Source organism: Engraulis encrasicolus, chromosome 19 (assembly GCF_034702125.1).
Source record: "Engraulis encrasicolus isolate BLACKSEA-1 chromosome 19, IST_EnEncr_1.0, whole genome shotgun sequence".
NCBI classification, from domain to species: domain Eukaryota; kingdom Metazoa; phylum Chordata; class Actinopteri; order Clupeiformes; family Engraulidae; genus Engraulis; species Engraulis encrasicolus.
In genome coordinates this window covers 41825898-41841859 of record NC_085875.1, presented here as the reverse complement: position 1 = coordinate 41841859, position 15962 = coordinate 41825898, and the positions used below count along the sequence as shown (strand labels likewise).

At 43.3% G+C, this 15962-nt stretch overlaps 2 protein-coding genes across 2 annotated transcripts; one reads left to right on the top strand and one right to left on the bottom strand.

Annotated features, from left to right (window-relative positions):
• Window positions 1-19: 19 nt before the first annotated feature.
• im:7136021 (uncharacterized) lies at window positions 20-3247 on the bottom strand. Its single transcript, XM_063224225.1, has 4 exons — window positions 2357-3247; window positions 2020-2217; window positions 1591-1804; window positions 20-563 (listed from the first exon to the last, which is right to left on the bottom strand). Exons 1-4 carry the CDS (start codon window positions 3036-3038, stop codon window positions 353-355), a joined length of 1305 nt encoding a protein of 434 aa, XP_063080295.1. The 5' UTR covers window positions 3039-3247; the 3' UTR covers window positions 20-352.
• Window positions 3248-3506: 259 nt separating this feature from the next.
• On the top strand, window positions 3507-15592 carry mis18bp1 (MIS18 binding protein 1). Its single transcript, XM_063184468.1, has 16 exons — window positions 3507-4441; window positions 4805-4933; window positions 5365-5678; window positions 6011-6087; window positions 6581-6702; window positions 6871-6961; window positions 7044-7141; window positions 7382-7542; window positions 10449-10518; window positions 10729-11821; window positions 12371-12543; window positions 13201-13355; window positions 14027-14163; window positions 14466-14538; window positions 15215-15275; window positions 15371-15592. Exons 1-16 carry the CDS (start codon window positions 3781-3783, stop codon window positions 15466-15468), a joined length of 3513 nt encoding a protein of 1170 aa, XP_063040538.1. The 5' UTR covers window positions 3507-3780; the 3' UTR covers window positions 15469-15592.
• Window positions 15593-15962: the final 370 nt, after the last annotated feature.

Below are 15962 nucleotides of genomic sequence, written 5' to 3'. Positions count from 1 at the left end.
GGCAAGACGACATGGGTGATGAAGTTGTATTCTTTTTTTATTCTTATTATTTTTTTATTGAACAATGAGTAACAAACAAAAAGCACACAGGAAAAAAAACATGTTAAAAACAAGAATATACCACACAACTTCAATTGCCCCACATAATCCTCGACCCTCCCACTCCGGATCAAGGTTTTATTCAATATCTTTCAAAAACACAATTCAAAAAGTCTCATTTGCTATCGGGTGTGAATGGGGAAAAGCGCAACTTTGACAGCGGAGAAGCTTTGTTTTTCCCACAGAGGCAAAAGTCTACAGGACAGCAGGTTCCAGTTTGAGTTGGACCCCAGGTTTTGGCCATAGAAAATACTTAGCATGGGTGGCAAATGAAAAATTGCTCTTCATCACTCCCACCCTGTGTTAGAACAACTTGAACTCCATGCGCTCTCAGCATCTGAACCTGAGTGAGCAGCTCTGAGGAAATGGCACTGTGGTCAGCAGGAGCAGCCGTAATCACCAAACGTTTCAAGTGCTGCATTCCTCCAAGGCCTGCTAAATCCTTCGCACAGAGACCGTGGTACCTGAAATGGTGGTGGCCACAGACACATGCAAAGGGGAACACTGGTTTAGTGTCTCAACTTTTACAAAACAAGCAAAATTAAAGTTGCACAAGTGTATGTAGGCAAACTGAAAATCACATACTTATTATTCAAGGTTATTTTTGAAAACCTATTTTTCAAGAATTTCACTTAGTTGATGAATAGCCAGCTTGAATTAGTTATTAAGGTAACAGGTCTCTAGAACAGCATTAGTTTTAAGCGTTAGAACTAGAGGATGACATTCTTCGGGAATTCCTGTGGTTCCCGCGGGATGGGAGTCAAAATTTAAAAATGAACGGGAGCGGGAATGCCAAAAATAGATGATGATTTGTATCATATTTGAAACAACCAAAAGTAGCCTACACCTGCCCATTGTTACACAGTTTCACCCTGGAGACGATGTGTGCGTAGGCTATGAGAGAGGACAGCATGAATTACTGGGGATCGCTGATTTTTTTTCATAATTCAAAAAAATCCCCCCTCATTTTATTTTTAATTTTTTTGACGAAACAAGACAAACAGGATCGGGAGCGAGTGGGATTAGATTTTGAGTGGGAGAGGGCAGGATTGGGAGACATTCTTTGCAGGGGATTTGTTTTTTTGTACTCCAGTCCGGGATGGGACGGGACGGGTTTTTTTTCTGGGACCGTAATGGGACGGGAGTGAAAATCCACTTCCGTGTCATGCCCTAGTTAGAACACAGCATTACAAATTTGCTGTTTTGTTGTAGTGCATTACTAAAGGCCCTGTGTTATGTCATAGTAGTGTAGTACTATGGTAGTTAACCTTTCAATGAGTATTACAGCGTTCTACAGGTGGAATGGCGTGCATTATGGGGCTACATGGCTTGCAAAAAAGCACTTCAGCCATGGATTGAAGAGTGCGACTGGGAAGAGGTAAGGGTGGACTTTGACCCCACACCCTTCTGACCTTAAGAGCAATTCCCTTGCCATTAGGCAATGGCTGCCCCTCATCCTCACCGAATGACTGATACAATATTTATACTCACCTGATTTGCAGGCTTTGCAACTTATTGAAAGCCTTTGGAATCTCAGAGAAGTTGTGTGGGTTGTAAACGAAAGGGCTGTAGTTTAGGTGGAGAAGGTCTGGTACTGTCCTCTTCACTGTGACCAAATCCTCAGGTTCCGCCCAAGTGCCAGAAAGAGACAATTTCCTGAGTGTCGTTGGCAGTGTGTCGGCATAGACTCCCAGTGGTTGGCTGTCTGAAATAATCAAAGCTGCAGTGACTACAACAGTTCCCCGCATAACACTGCTTAGGCAAGCCATATGAGATATGATATGAAGCCCCCTACACCCCCACCCCTTTATGGACTGTTGCATTGAATGCATCGTTAAGACCGTCGGTGCATCTACAGCTAGTAAAGACAGTATGTGAATTGAAGTGAAGAGAATTGTGTTTGTGCTTTGTGAGACTCACAATTGACTGCCAGTTCAGTGAGGTGACTGAGACTCCTAAGCCAACCTTTGAGGTGACATGTATTGCGGTGTGTGGCCCCTCTGTGGTAGTTGACGGTTAACTTCTCCAACAAGGGCAGGTGATCCAGAGCCACTGGTGACAGCAGGGGGTCCGTGTAGTTCAGAAGCTCCAGACTGGTAAGGGCAAAGTCCCCACGACCTGACAATAAGGATTTTGTTATCGTTATCTTTCCAAGACTTGCCATAGTTCTTGTAGGATTTTGGCAGGTAAACAAAAACCCAGAGCTTTGTTTTGTTATGCTTATTATATTACTATTATTTTTATTAGTTAAACCCACCTGAGGAATCCAGAGCTGTTCCCGCGTAACCAAAGTAGTCATCCGGCAGAGGCACACACCAAGAATTATTAAAACACCACCTGATTGAGAGGTTCCTGAGCTTGGGTAACCCATTCAACATTGCATGAAAAATGTGCTTTGGAGTGTGCGAACGGCCTTCGTGGTAATGCAACGAAGTCAGGTTGCTGAGTTGAGATAAGATTTCAAGGAGGTTAGGCCCAATAGAACTGGGGAGCAGACAAAAGGACAGGTGTTCCAGCTGGGACATTGATGGTAGTTTTTTGACCAATCCCGCATGGTCGAATGACTGAATGACCAACATTTTCAACTTGGTTAGTCTGTTTAGATTTGCCAGGACATCAGAATCAACAGTCCGACCATCTGTGAATTCGATAATCACTGCCTTCAGCCATGGAAGATTTTTGACGATGATGTCCCAATGTCTTCCATTAACATTAACCACCCGAACATTGGCCTGCGTTCTTCTGCGCAGTGTCTTCCAGAAGCCATCATTGAAAGACCTAAGTTTTCGAAGCACAATGAATTCACTTCTCCAAAGCGAAGGATGGTCTATGAGCCTCTTAAAACATTTGCAGCAAGAACGAATCTTAAGCCAGTCTGACTTTGACAGATACTTGAACACGATCATCCATATTTCTTCTGGAAGACAGACAGTGTACATACTGGCACAAACCCTTTTCACTGATGTTACAGTCAAGTCCGATTTTCTTTAGTGGGACAGGGGAATACCAACGAGCGCATTACATCCTCTTGTAATTTTCTAAACCACTGAGGTAGCGAATAGATTGGAAACCATGGATAATTTATGTTTGGCTCGATAACAACACTACCTGTACCAACGTGCTTTTTTATCACAGAGACTCCACTATGTTTACAGCAGTCAATGCGCGTGCTGATGACGTACTTCCCACGAGCCTAGTTTTTTGTCCGGAAATGACGCAAAAAAACATACCAGCGCGGAAAAATTCAAACGGAGGGTTGTTTTTGGTTCTTGTTTCATACGCTTACATGATTTCTTATTAGAATTCACGGTAAATGTGTCTTTAATCACACTTAGTTTTACAATTTTCTTTTGGTCGCTATTAAGTCGAAGATATATGTTTTTTATATGTTTAGCCTTTTGAGGGGCACTCGGATGCTAACGGGACCGATAGCACTGCATACTTGTGCATAGTTACTAAGCGTCGAGTGTTTTAGTAGGTGTCTCAGAAACGTAGCCACTAATCCTAGTCAAGGACTACGAAATGGACACGAATCCTTTGTTGGATTTGAAACTACACGGAAGTTGTTAATCTTCGATCCCACTATTTCGAGCACATTTTGTTACCCCTCTTCATGGTGTTGACTAGCTGGGCGGTGCTAGTTCACTGGCAAGACGTAAGTCCTCCAAGTGTACAATAGTCATGTACTTGTCACCGTCTAAACGCAATTTTTATGGGAACAATGCCCCGCCTGTCTACGGACGCACGCCTCGACAGACACCCTCCAGAGATGTTTACACTCATGGAAAAGACTCCGCCAAACCGAAAGTCATTTGCCATGACGGGAAAAGACACCCTTCGGTGATGCCCGACCGTTTTCTTGGGACACACGTATTCAATTCCACGAGTCGCGAAAATACAAGTCCAGACATCAGCTTTGGGCTTAGTCACATATCCGAAAACGGCATGGGTTTGAGTGGTGATGCATCTGTTCATCCATCAATCTCTGCTCTGAGAACAGCTGGCAATAGGCAGTGGGAATCCCCCGTGAAGATATTCGCTAGGATGAAAGCCAAAGTGTCAAATACCCCTACGAAGAACTTCGCTGTACGCGAAGAGCTGCCACCATCACATGGATTCGTGCAGTCACATAGGGATTTGGAAAATATGGATATCGAGCAGTACCCATCGTCTTCGGATGGCAGGGAAGGGATAACACTTACGTTATCTCCACCAAATTCCCCCGAATCACCCCTGTCATCTGAGAGAAACAACGCAGAGCTAAACGAGGAGCCCCACGGAATTCAGTGTGAAATCAACAACATCGATCCAGCCCTCCCCCCTTCCCAGATTCTTCAAAACAGTGAGTTTTATGGGCATGCCATCACTGAGTAATATAGAGAAACCGTTGGATGGGGTGTCCATTCATGTCTATGTGGATCAATGACGTTTTTTTGGGCTCAGGCGTTAGGTGGTCATACAACTAATGCCTATAATAAATATATTAAGTATGGTTGTAATTGGTCATTTATGTACTGCAATGCATCAAAAATCAGCATCAAAATGCACCAATCAGCAATGTACGTGTCTTAGATAGTCAACTGAAAACAAACAACAACAACAAATGAATCCATGCAATAAGTGGCATTAGCCGTCATTGCCCCACCTTGCTACTATTAAAACGTCATTGTCACACAGCATATATGAGTCTTTATGTGTCCTACAGATCCGTGCGTTATGCTGGAGAGGCTGCCGGTCGCCCAATCTCCTGCTAAAATATTTGCCACGCTGAAAAAAACACCTGACCCCCGACCCCTGAAATCCTGCCCTGTAAAGCAAATTCAGAACAGCAGAGGTGAGTCTGTGCTGTGTTTGTTTTCCTCCACCACACCAGAGCCTAAACGGCTCTGCACCACACCATCCTGTTCGTTGTCTCGTTTGTACTATTTTGTAAATATAGTAATTTTCCTACCTGTGATCAATACTGGCTGTGCTGGGAGTGGGTTTTGTGTGTGTGTGTGTGTGTGTGTGTGTGTGTGTGTGTGTGTGTTTGTTTTTGTTTTTCCCGCTGGATCTTCTTGATGCATATCAGTGATATGAAACGGGTGTTGCAAGCCATCTGCCTTCGAAATGAACCCACAGTGATGAAGAACAAATGTGTTCTGTCCCTCCCGACCAATCACTGTGGTTCTCACATCTGGGTAACCACCAGACCGCTTTTCACACCGGCTCAGTGTTTTCTAGCTCTTTCAAGGACACAAACTGATGCTGTTTCACTTCCACTAGGAAATGGCATGGCACTGGAACCACCCATGCGTATGTCTGTGAATCAGACTTATAACATCCCAAACGAAGACGACAGGGTCTGCAGTGACAGCTCCATGTTAGACAGCCAATCAGAAGGCAACAGCCCTGCTGTAATGTCGAAGAAACCAGCCAATGGAAAGCCTTCTTTTGTGCCCACACGAATCTACAAACCAACAGAGCCCGAGTGTATGGATGGCGACATACTGTGTTCTCCGCGCCTTGCCATTCCACAGAGAAGGAGGACAGACGACTCTGACCCCCACGAGGATTCAGAGTACCTCGACCCAAAAACGGTGAGTCAATAGATGGTCTGGGTCTCAACATCCCCTCCTCTGCTCATGTCCTCGAGTTCTCTTCTTGCCCGTCCTCTCGAAACCAAGGTAGCACGTTAGGAATCAGTCACTGATCTTTAAATTATACTTAAGCGAGCATCTGCTATAATTTTTTATGGATAACTCATTTTTAAAATTATTTTATTTATTTCAATGATTGATTGATTGATTCATTAAGATTCATGCTTCTAAAGGTCCAATGAAGTGTTGTGACGTTAGGTCTTTGTAGTTGGATGCAGTACTATTTGGCATTGGTAGAGTTGACATTGCTATTGTTTGTTCATGATTCACAGATCGATGGAATTCAGCTAAGGGACTGGTACTTGAAGCTGAGTGATGATGATAAACTCTTCATTGATGGAAGACGAGAGTAAGTTCAGTCTACCTTTTTGTAAATACTGTATTTACTTGCTTGGTAGTGACTATTACCTCAAAGCCATAGTGCTGTAACTAAGCAGTAAACTATGAATATAACTGGAAATATTTATACTGACCAATAAAATATGTGTATACGGTTAATGCTTACTTATATTGATAACAGGAAGACACCAAATGGTCAAGAAGTGCTAAAAAAACCTATTTGTCTAAAATCTGGTGTATTTTGGCTATTGATGACAAAATCAAAATGCCAAGCCAATAGACAGTAGCTACACACATTTTATCAAAACTCAATTTAGAGTTTAAATGTAGTTTTGACAAAATGTGTCCTTTTTGGCTTTGTATACACTGTAGATCTAGAACATTGAATTGCAAGTACTTTACTGAAAGTAGTATGGGTAAGAAAAGGCTGTCACAATTTGTTTGATTTTGCGTAATATTTTCATTCCCCTGAGCTCTAAGCTGTCTCTCATTCATCTTTTCAGTGACCTCAAAATACCATGGCACAGCAGCGTCATAGTTGAACGCATTGCCAACAATGTCTTGAAAACTGCCTCAGGGAAACTGTATGTACTGATTGGGAAAATGTGCACAAGATCCACATGTGGTAAGTGGTGGTTTCCTAATCTACGTGGAAATGTAAAATGTGGATTGCTATGCACTTAATCAGAGAATATGCATGAACAGTAGATGTGTCCGCTCGCCTTTGCACACATGCACTTTAAACAGGAATGGAAGTCATCCATTTTTACATGTTACCTGTCTTGCTTTGCAGGGTTACCCTTAGCGTTTCGAAAGAAGTTTCTCTATGGCTTTCCAAAGACGTGGCAAACACACCTTCAGGCATATGTAAAAGAACATAATAGGTATGTAATATAAATAATACAAAAATCGCATTGTGACTTAACTTCGTCCTGTTTTTAGCAATTTTATCCATCTTCCTAACAGCCAGCGAAAGAAGATAAAACCTGAAAAGGCCTTTGTGCCAACAAAGAGGAAGCCTATTCCAGAGCCCAAGTTAGAGAAGTGGACCCCGCTGTTATCAAGTAAGTAGTTAAGATCGAGCGTCTGAATCACCAGACATGGACATATCCACAACACTGCATGCTTTCCCAACCCTACCCCATCTAACACAATGACCCTGATGAAGGCGTAAGCCAAAACATTGGTCTCATTAAATGTACTGCATGAAGTTCTGAGTGTGCGACGGCCGTTGTTTTCATCATGTTTGTTTGTTAAAATGGCTCTTGGTGTAATGACATGACACCCTTGCTGTCATCTTCCAGCTGTCACTCCGCCTGCTAGTGTGCCGGGCAGCAGCCAGAAGGTGTCCCGCAGCGGCCGGATCCTCAAGTCCCCCATGGAGTACTGGAAAGGGGCCCGCGTCTCCGTGGACATGGACCTGAACGTCACTATTTACCACGACTATTCTATGGCGGAGGGGGACGTAAGTTATTTGTTTGTAGTGAAGTGTCACAAGGTCTGAGGTGTGAATAGCTAAGTCAGCGTTAGAATGGAATAGAATAGAATAGAAAGCCTTTATTGACATTGTACAATTACGATGAGATTTAAAGCTTCACCATAAACAGGGTCCCCGCGGGACATTAAAAAGCATTAAAAAGCATTAAATACAGAACTTGCAATTTAAGGCTTTAAAAATCTTTAAATTTCGAGGTGTGGCATTCATTTTCAAAGGATCGGCATTAAATTTCACCCGGACACAATGTAGTATCCTAATATATAGATATTTGGACAGTTAAATTACGTAAAAACAGTTTTTCATCACTAAGACAGACGGCAACAAGCGCTCCGAGTCGGAACATGCCTGGGGTAGGAAACGAGGCACTCGACAGTAAATGACAGGCGGCCAGGTAGCAGACCCCCTCGTCTGGATCCCCCTACTGGTTGATGACGATGGCTGACCAAGTAAATTCCATCGACCACAGTGCGTGTGGTGGCTGACTTGACCGCAGTTTAAGAGTTGAGACTTTTTAAATTTCATCAACCAAAATGCAGCGTGGATATTTGTATTTCTGTGATACCGTCGAAACTTTACTCGTCGAAAGCGTGAGTTTGAGTGTAGCGTTTGCTAACGCATGTAATTTCATGAATGCCATGATTGCAATTTAGATTAGCAGTTAAATCGTGCAATATTCTACTTCAAAGTCTCCGAGCTTCGTATCATTGTGTTTACGGTTATTTGATGCTGTCAAGGGGTAACGCAATCGGGAGTGTGCCCGAGTAGTGAAGTTGCAAGCGGTGGAAATGTGTGTAAAATGTAATAAACCGGTGTTTACGAGTCTAAATGACGCAATGAGATATGCGAGGATGTCCAAATCGGTAACCGCGTGGCGTGTGCATCGGTAGCTTATATTTTAGTCGCGTGTCAGCGGTGAAATGCTTGTGGTATTCACATGAAGCTGCTGCTGCTTCTTGCTCTCGCCGCTCCGAAGAAGGACTTGTTGCTAAACTGAAAGTAGAACGCCTCTTGCTAGATGCCACCGTCTCTATTATGAAGCTTGGGGGAAAGGAGGAGTAGCCCAGAGCCGTTCCTTTTTAACCCCTTTTAAACCACAGGTGTTATAGCCTCTACTCATAGTAGGCTAATGTGCATTCAACTATTTATCCATTATGAATGGTCAATTGTTGCCCATTTTATTTTATTTTTTACAATTGAAGGTATTGGATTAAATGTCAAACATGCACAATTTAGAAATGGTTTCAGTTTTGAAGGAATTAAAAAAAAAATGGGTTAGGCCTAATGGTGTTTCAAACTAGTGTGTGTGTCACCTCACTCTTTTTGTTGTGTTTGCATGTCTTTGGTTAAATTGCACAACAATAAAGACTACTGGAGCTTGGGCCCTCCTGGGCAGCAGCCAGACCAACTGTAATTTTAACACAGATGTAGGCTTCTTTGATTTGAAATAATAATACATTATTCTAAGGGAGGGGCAGATTCTGCACAGTCATGAAAACTCCCACATCATTCAGAAACCTCTTTAACAAGTCATGGCAAATGTCTGCCACAGAAAGTGACAAGGGAGCTGGCAGTGAGAATCGGTTTTATTTCGTAGGCTTATTAAAGCATGTGCGAGGCTGAGGGAGAAACATTAGGCCCCCCCCCATCACCTTAATTCCTGCTTGTATGCAATTCGACAAGCTTGGTCTCCATAGGCTTCCAGATCAGTTCTTCCTTGCTGCTGCTTACTTGTGTTCACATTAGGCTTCACTACTAGCACAATGGTCATAATAATACTTTATATTTTGCATTATAGCAATGTAATAACACTTATACCATGTAACGTGCACATGCACACACCCCGTGTAGTGGTATTAATTTTCTTGTTGGAGGTATTAAAAATGGTATTAAAAAGCATTAAATTGGGTGAGCAAAAATGTGCAGATACCCTGATAAAGTGCGCACATAAACATAGAAAGAATATGTACTATAGAACTAATACAAAACTACAGATTACAATACATGAACTTGTGCAAATTGTGGTGGTACACAGGCACTTATCAACAGCAGATTTGAGAATAAAGTGACTCGCAGCAACATCAAGTGGTAGAGGTAGCAATGGCGTTCACAGACACCTAATTTCAGTATATGAGTGAAACAAGACAAGTCTGAGTCAAGTTTCAAGTCATTCCTAATATTGCTAATCCAAGTATCATGTCAAGTCATTTGTGACTCAAGTCTGACTCAAGTTCAAGTCACAAGTCCACATATCTGCTATGTTGTCACTCACCACAACCAGCTTACATGTACACATATTTAACAAGCTTGAAATGATTCTTCACTTCACTAATAGTAAATCTGATCTGGCACTCAAAATGAGACGTTTGGGAGGTTGACGGTGCATAATATGCTTATTGTGTGGAAGCTGAGGATTTTATACGAGGAAACGAGACCTCTTGTCAAATCGTACAGAGCTGCTATGTTGAAAGCTCTAAATTGCTCACCTGGCCACTAACGCTCCTAATAGTTTCTAAAATGTATATTTGCTTATGTCTAAATGGAAACGTTTTAACAACATGCTTGCCGGATGCTCTTTTGTATGGAACTTCTGGCTGATGCCTCTCAAACCTTTGTTTGTACTATGCTTTTGCAGTTTGCATAGTTTTAATTTGTTCAAGTTTGTTGAACATCTTGTCTTTGAGTTCAGTTTGTAACAAAATCTCACTCATTTGGTTGGCTTTTTAAAGGTGTTGTTTATGATTCCTTAAGGTCAAGGCTGGGTTTGTTGTTTGTCTCAGCAGGGCCACGATTGTGTTGGGGTGTAACACTTGATATTGCTTTTTATGGATGTCGAATAGCAATGACTGACTGATTACTGTTCCTCCGCTCCACAGCCAGCAAGTACAGCTGGAAAGGGGCAGAGTCAAAAGCAGAACATGAAAAAAGCCAGGGTAACCCAAAAAGGTAGTGTCGCACACTTGCATACATTTTTCCTTTTTTCAGTTCTTATAAAGATGTAATCTGCTAATTTGATGTAATTTGTCCTCTGCCTGTCTATTTCCCTTCCCCCAATAAGCTTTTTAAAGAATACTCATCACATTTGTAGCTCATTTAGTGTAGTTCATCTGAAAGTAGCTTTGGATAAACTCATCTGTAATGTCTCCTTTCATGCAGACCATTGCCCAAGTCCATCCAGCCAGGAGGAGGGGATGATGCACCTGGTCAGGAAGGCAAGGCCCTATCAGCGCCCCGGAAGGATCCCCTTTAGGGACAACAAGGCCCTTTCTGAAACCAGAGACGAGTCCCCCTTTGCCATACCGCACCTCCCCAGCCGGAGTGTGCCCACCGCACCCCGTAACCGATCCAGTCAGAGATCTGGCAGCACCTCCTCACCCATGGAAGCTCACAGTAGAGACGCAGCAAAGGACAAAACATCCAGATTAAAGAGTGGCCGTAGCAAACGTTCCAACAGCCGGAGCAGCTCAGAGGACCGTTTACAACAAACGGGGCGAAAAAGATCGTCACCTCGACTGTCATCTGATCATGATAAGAAGCGTACAAAGACTGTTGCCAATGTGCCCGTCTCTCGGTCGACTTCGGAAACAGAGGAGGAAGTGATGGGGCCACCAAAGACGAGCAGACGGAGGGTTCAGAAGAACAAGGCTCTTCTCAATGACGTCTTCAGTGACCGTGAGTTTCTGTCGGTTTCGGAAACAGATCAAGAAGTGACGGGGTCATCAAAGACTAAGAAAAGAGGGAGACCTAGAAAGAAGACCCCCACTGATGCTCTAGATGTCTACAGTGGTCGTGAGTTTCTGTCGGTTTCGGAAACAGATCAAGAAGTGACGGGGTCATCAAAGACTAAGAATAGAGGGAGGCCTAGAAAGAAGACCCCCACTGATGCTCTAGATGTCTACAGTGGTCGTGAGTTCCTGTCGCCTTCCGAAACGGAGCAAGAAGTGATGGGGTCATCAAACGCTACAACAAAACATAGGGCTCGAAAGAAGGCCATCCGTCAGTCTCTGTCGTCTTCGGACTCGGAACAGGAGGCGAAGGCTCCGCCAAAGACAACAAAAAAACGGAGCGCTCAGAAGAAGACGCCTCGTCTGGATGATGGCACGGCTGAATTCCTGAGGCCCTTGGCAAAAGAAGAGCAGGCGGGGTCGAGAAGGAATTCCAGAGAGAAGAAGGGAGCCAAGAAAGAGGCACGAGAAGAGCCTCACGGTGACGACGAGTGGACAGCAGAAGAACTGCGAAAGCTTGACGAGTAAGTTTCATGTGGATGATATTCTGTCATGACACTTTTTTAATTGACTCGTAGGCTAAATGGAAGACATATACAAGATGAGTGTGCTTTGCATAACATTAACACAAGGCATTGATGAGGACTGGAGGGGAGTAAAGTATAAGTCAGGTAATCTTGATTTGCATGGCTGATACTACACGTTCAAGTCAATTCTTGTCCGAATTGAGCTGGAGCAGTGCAGTGTAAACATTGCTTGATCACATGTCTGAGATGCACAGGGCCAAGCTGCGAATTTGGGGGCTCTGTTTTGTGCAGTATCCCACCCAATTATCACGCTCACCAACCCAACATTTTTCACGTATCACAGGATTTCCGGTCTGCTAGTTCTTGTTGGGCTGCCCATAGCCCTTTGAATGATTAAGCCCTAACATCTGCTAACCAAATAGTAATGACACAGCCCTTGTAACTGTGGATCTGATAAGATGGATACAAAATGGAGTCCCCAAAATTCCTGACAGAAACCCTCTTTTCCCCCATTCTGATTTGTACGCTCGCTCCCTCTCTCCACAGGGCTGTGAGTTCTCTGCCCACATATGTGCCCACGTTCTGGGCGAATGTGGCCTTAAAGGTGGGCTCCCGCTCTGCAGAGGAGTGCCAGGAGCAGCATGCCTTTAAGCAGCAAGCTGGCCAGAGAAGCCGCAAGCGGACCAAGACCAAGAAGAATGAGCCGATGGAGGAAGCGGGTATGATTTCCAGTGAAAGCTTTATATACTGTCTGTGTATACTATTAGATTTGATTTTTACCTTGTCTCCCGGAGGTGTTGTAATGGTCCTAACTGTGCGTCTGTCTGCCCGTCTGCTTGTCCAGCTGTGGTGTGTGTCTCGTCTTCAGGGGACACCAAGCGCACACCAACTCACATGTTACAGTGTGTGTGCGTTCCAATATGCGACCTTGCGTCCTCCACTTGTGCTTGTGGCCTCGTACCAGGAAGTAATATGTCATGATGACATCACTGACAACAGCATTATATTTCAATATCTCGCAAAAGCTCAATTGTAAAGTCATTTTCTCATTTGCAATCTGGATGGTGATTGGAGAGTAGTCCCCCAATATTTGTTTGGGCTAGGCTGACAGCTGGGAAACATAATTGTTTTTTTTCCACGGAGGAGGGACCAGGAGGCGATGGAGAGGCCACAAGCCCAAGTGGAGGACGCAAGGTCACATATTGGAACGCACGCAATGTAACATAGCATGGAACACTCTATTTAACGTTGGCCAGGGGGCAGATTGCCACCTCTCATTGCTCTCGCTAACACTTCTTGGTTGATGTGCATTTCCCTAGTTTATGTAAATAGCACTGCTGTTCTGAACCTTGGCCACTGCTTGCTTTTGTGTGCAGTTAAAGAGGCTCCTGTGATCACTGCCAAAGCCGGCACCCTGAAGAGAAGGCAGCAGATCCGCAACGTCTTGGACCAGCTGCCCAAAGACGGATACGACGATGCCTTCGCCAGCTCTCCCATGCAAAAGAGACTCAACATGGCATCAACAAAAATGGTAGCAAAACATTTTAAGCAAAAAAATATAAGCCTATTACAAATCTATGCCATGTTTTGTAAATACAGAATTGGGGCGCGATGTATTGCATATTCAGTTCTCACAAATCCATACACGTTTGCGTATTCAACAAGTTATGTCTACAGTTCCTCAGCCTAATGACAGTGTTGTACCCGAACTAACTGGGGGGCTGAACTAGGCCTAGTTCATTTTGTGAACTATGAACGAACTAGTTCATTCTGAGAGCTGTGAACTGAACTATGAACTAGTTCTGGTAGAAAATGAACTTTCCCAACACTGCCTAATGAACCATGGTGCTCCTACAGTCCCCATTTCAAAGTGTATACATTCCCTTCCTCCTATTCATTTGGTTTGGTCTGACCAAAGACCAAGGTTGAAGTGTTGTCTGTAAAATAAAAAACAACTCAGAGCAGCAGTAGTAGCAGGGTTTCCAGGCGGCCACCTTGACAAGAAACACCTACCACCTTGACTAGGTCCCCTGAAAAGATAAAGATTTCATATTGTGAATGTAATTTCTACAGTTGTGTAACCAAAAACTATATACTTTTTACGCCCCAACAAAAATTCTGCGGGAAACACTGAGTAGTGTGCGTATAATGTATTATTTTACTAATTGTACACTACTGATCAATCCTGTTTTCGATCTGCAGTTGTCCATGGCCGATGATGAAGACCACCCTCTGAGTCTGCCCATGACCCCCAAGACTCCTCAATCGTTCATGCTTGCGGGTGTCAAGACACCAAAGTGCCTGCACATCAGCCCTGGCATGATCCCTTCTTTGAACAGGTACGATTGTCGCACCCACCGATAGTCTGTGTTTTTCACAGGTGTGTGTTGTTCTCAGTGGCAGTCCTACAATGAGTTGCACATGGGTGACGCTCTCTCCGGAGTCCCACCCCTCTCCCGGTTGCCCTGCACCCAGCAAAAATGGTCCAGAACAGCTAATAATAACTTGACAAAAACCATTAATAGTTATGTTAATGTGAAAATAGTGTGGAAATAACACTTTTAAATGTTTTTTTTTAAAAATATGTTAATAATCGTTTTCCTATGCCAGTTAAATGATTTGTCTTCATCTATCTCACCAGGGCCAATGATGACAAATATGCGTTCCGCTGTCAAAATGACTTAAAAAGACGTGGAGGCAAGGGTTCTGCTAAGGTAGGTTGGTTCAAGTGTTCATTGTGAAACTAGTGTTGGATTCATCTCTAGACCATATTAATATGTAGCTATCTCCACCACTTGGTCTGGCTAAACTGCTGTACACCTGTGTTCTCAGTGAGCGGGCTTGCTCTTTGAAATGCCTCTTTATGCTCTTGGTCGAAGCTGAACAGAGGGGGAGGGGGGGATGGAGTGCCTTCAGCTGCCTTTGAGAAAGTTGAGATGGCCATGATTTAGCTTTATTTTTCTGGAAGTAACTTTTCAGTGATGAGAGAAGAGGAAGTCGAACCCGGGTCCCTGAGTATGATGTCTTGCCTGTTTGAGCCACGGCCAAGGCATCATTTATCTGATTTGTGTCGTATGATAATTAAACTGATTTATGTTTGTGTTAAGATCACCAATGTCAATTCTTACAATGATGCATTTATGAACATTGTGTGGTCTATCACCACAAAAGTGTAAATGTTTGGCCCTACCGTGGCTGATATGGTAGGGCACACGTTTACCACTCGGCCGACCCGGGTTTGATTCTCGGACCGGGTCCTTTGCCAGTCCTTCCCCATCTCCCTCTCCCAGCTCGCATCCTGACTCTCCTTCACTGCCCTGTCTCACAAAAACCAATAAAGGCTGAAAAGCCCCCCAAAAAAGTGTAAATGTTTTGTGTTTTTGTATGTAGCCAAAAAACAAGGAAAACTACATTCCCACACCTGTGAAAGCAACACAGAAGACACGTGTTGGTATGTACAAGAATTTAGTACTTCTCTAAATGCATACCGCATGCCTCCAGGATTATATTAATACATGTTTTCTCCTTTCTTGGTCTTCATTCCAGCGGAAGACGAGTCCTTTGTCGTTTGGGAAATGTTCGATAAGGCAGCCTCCCCACAAGACGAAAGTGATCAAGATTATTATTTTACTGATGATGATTGAATGTAAAAGAAATCCTAGATTTCAGTTTTTAAGTTTCCTATGTATATAGTCTGCGGACACTAAATTAAAAAAAAAACTTCCAATTCATGTTGGTTAATAAAGTTTTCAAAACATACAGACCCAATGTATTTCTCCTATGATATGATCTTTTATCTGAAGAATACATTTTCTGCAAATACCATTGTGTATTGGATGTTTTTATTTGGCTGTCAATATGATATTAAAATCATTAAATACACCAAATGTGTAGTCTGTTGGCTGTGGGATTGATAGTACAGTGCCTATACGAAGTCTACACACCCCTGTTCAAATGGCAAGTTTTTGTGATGTGAAAAATTATTTTGCCTTCCCCCACCTTAAATTTAAACTATTAACATTGCATAACGTGCAAGTAAACATAAACTCAACACTTAATGGGAAAAAAATATCAAATAAAAACTTTCCTTAGGTTGCATCAATATGCACCCGCACACCATAGCCATAGACTAGGGTTG

What these genes read in the sequence shown, in the direction of transcription:
- mis18bp1 (XM_063184468.1), top strand. Translation starts at nt 3,781, where the DNA reads ATGTACTTGTCACCGTCTAAACGCAATTTTTATGGGAACAATGCCCCG. An exon ending in GTGCACAAGATCCACATGTG is followed by an intron (nt 6,703 to 6,870) that starts GTAAGTGGTGGT and finishes CTTGCTTTGCAG; the next exon opens with GGTTACCCTTAGCGTTTCGA. An exon ending in GAGGCAAGGGTTCTGCTAAG is followed by an intron (nt 14,539 to 15,214) that starts GTAGGTTGGTTC and finishes TTTTGTATGTAG; the next exon opens with CCAAAAAACAAGGAAAACTA.
- im:7136021 (XM_063224225.1), bottom strand. Translation starts at nt 3,038, where the DNA reads ATGTACACTGTCTGTCTTCCAGAAGAAATATGGATGATCGTGTTCAAG. An exon ending in CACTGAACTGGCAGTCAATT is followed by an intron (nt 1,805 to 2,019) that starts GTGAGTCTCACA and finishes TGATTATTTCAG; the next exon opens with ACAGCCAACCACTGGGAGTC. An exon ending in TTGCAAAGCCTGCAAATCAG is followed by an intron (nt 564 to 1,590) that starts GTGAGTATAAAT and finishes CCACCATTTCAG; the next exon opens with GTACCACGGTCTCTGTGCGA.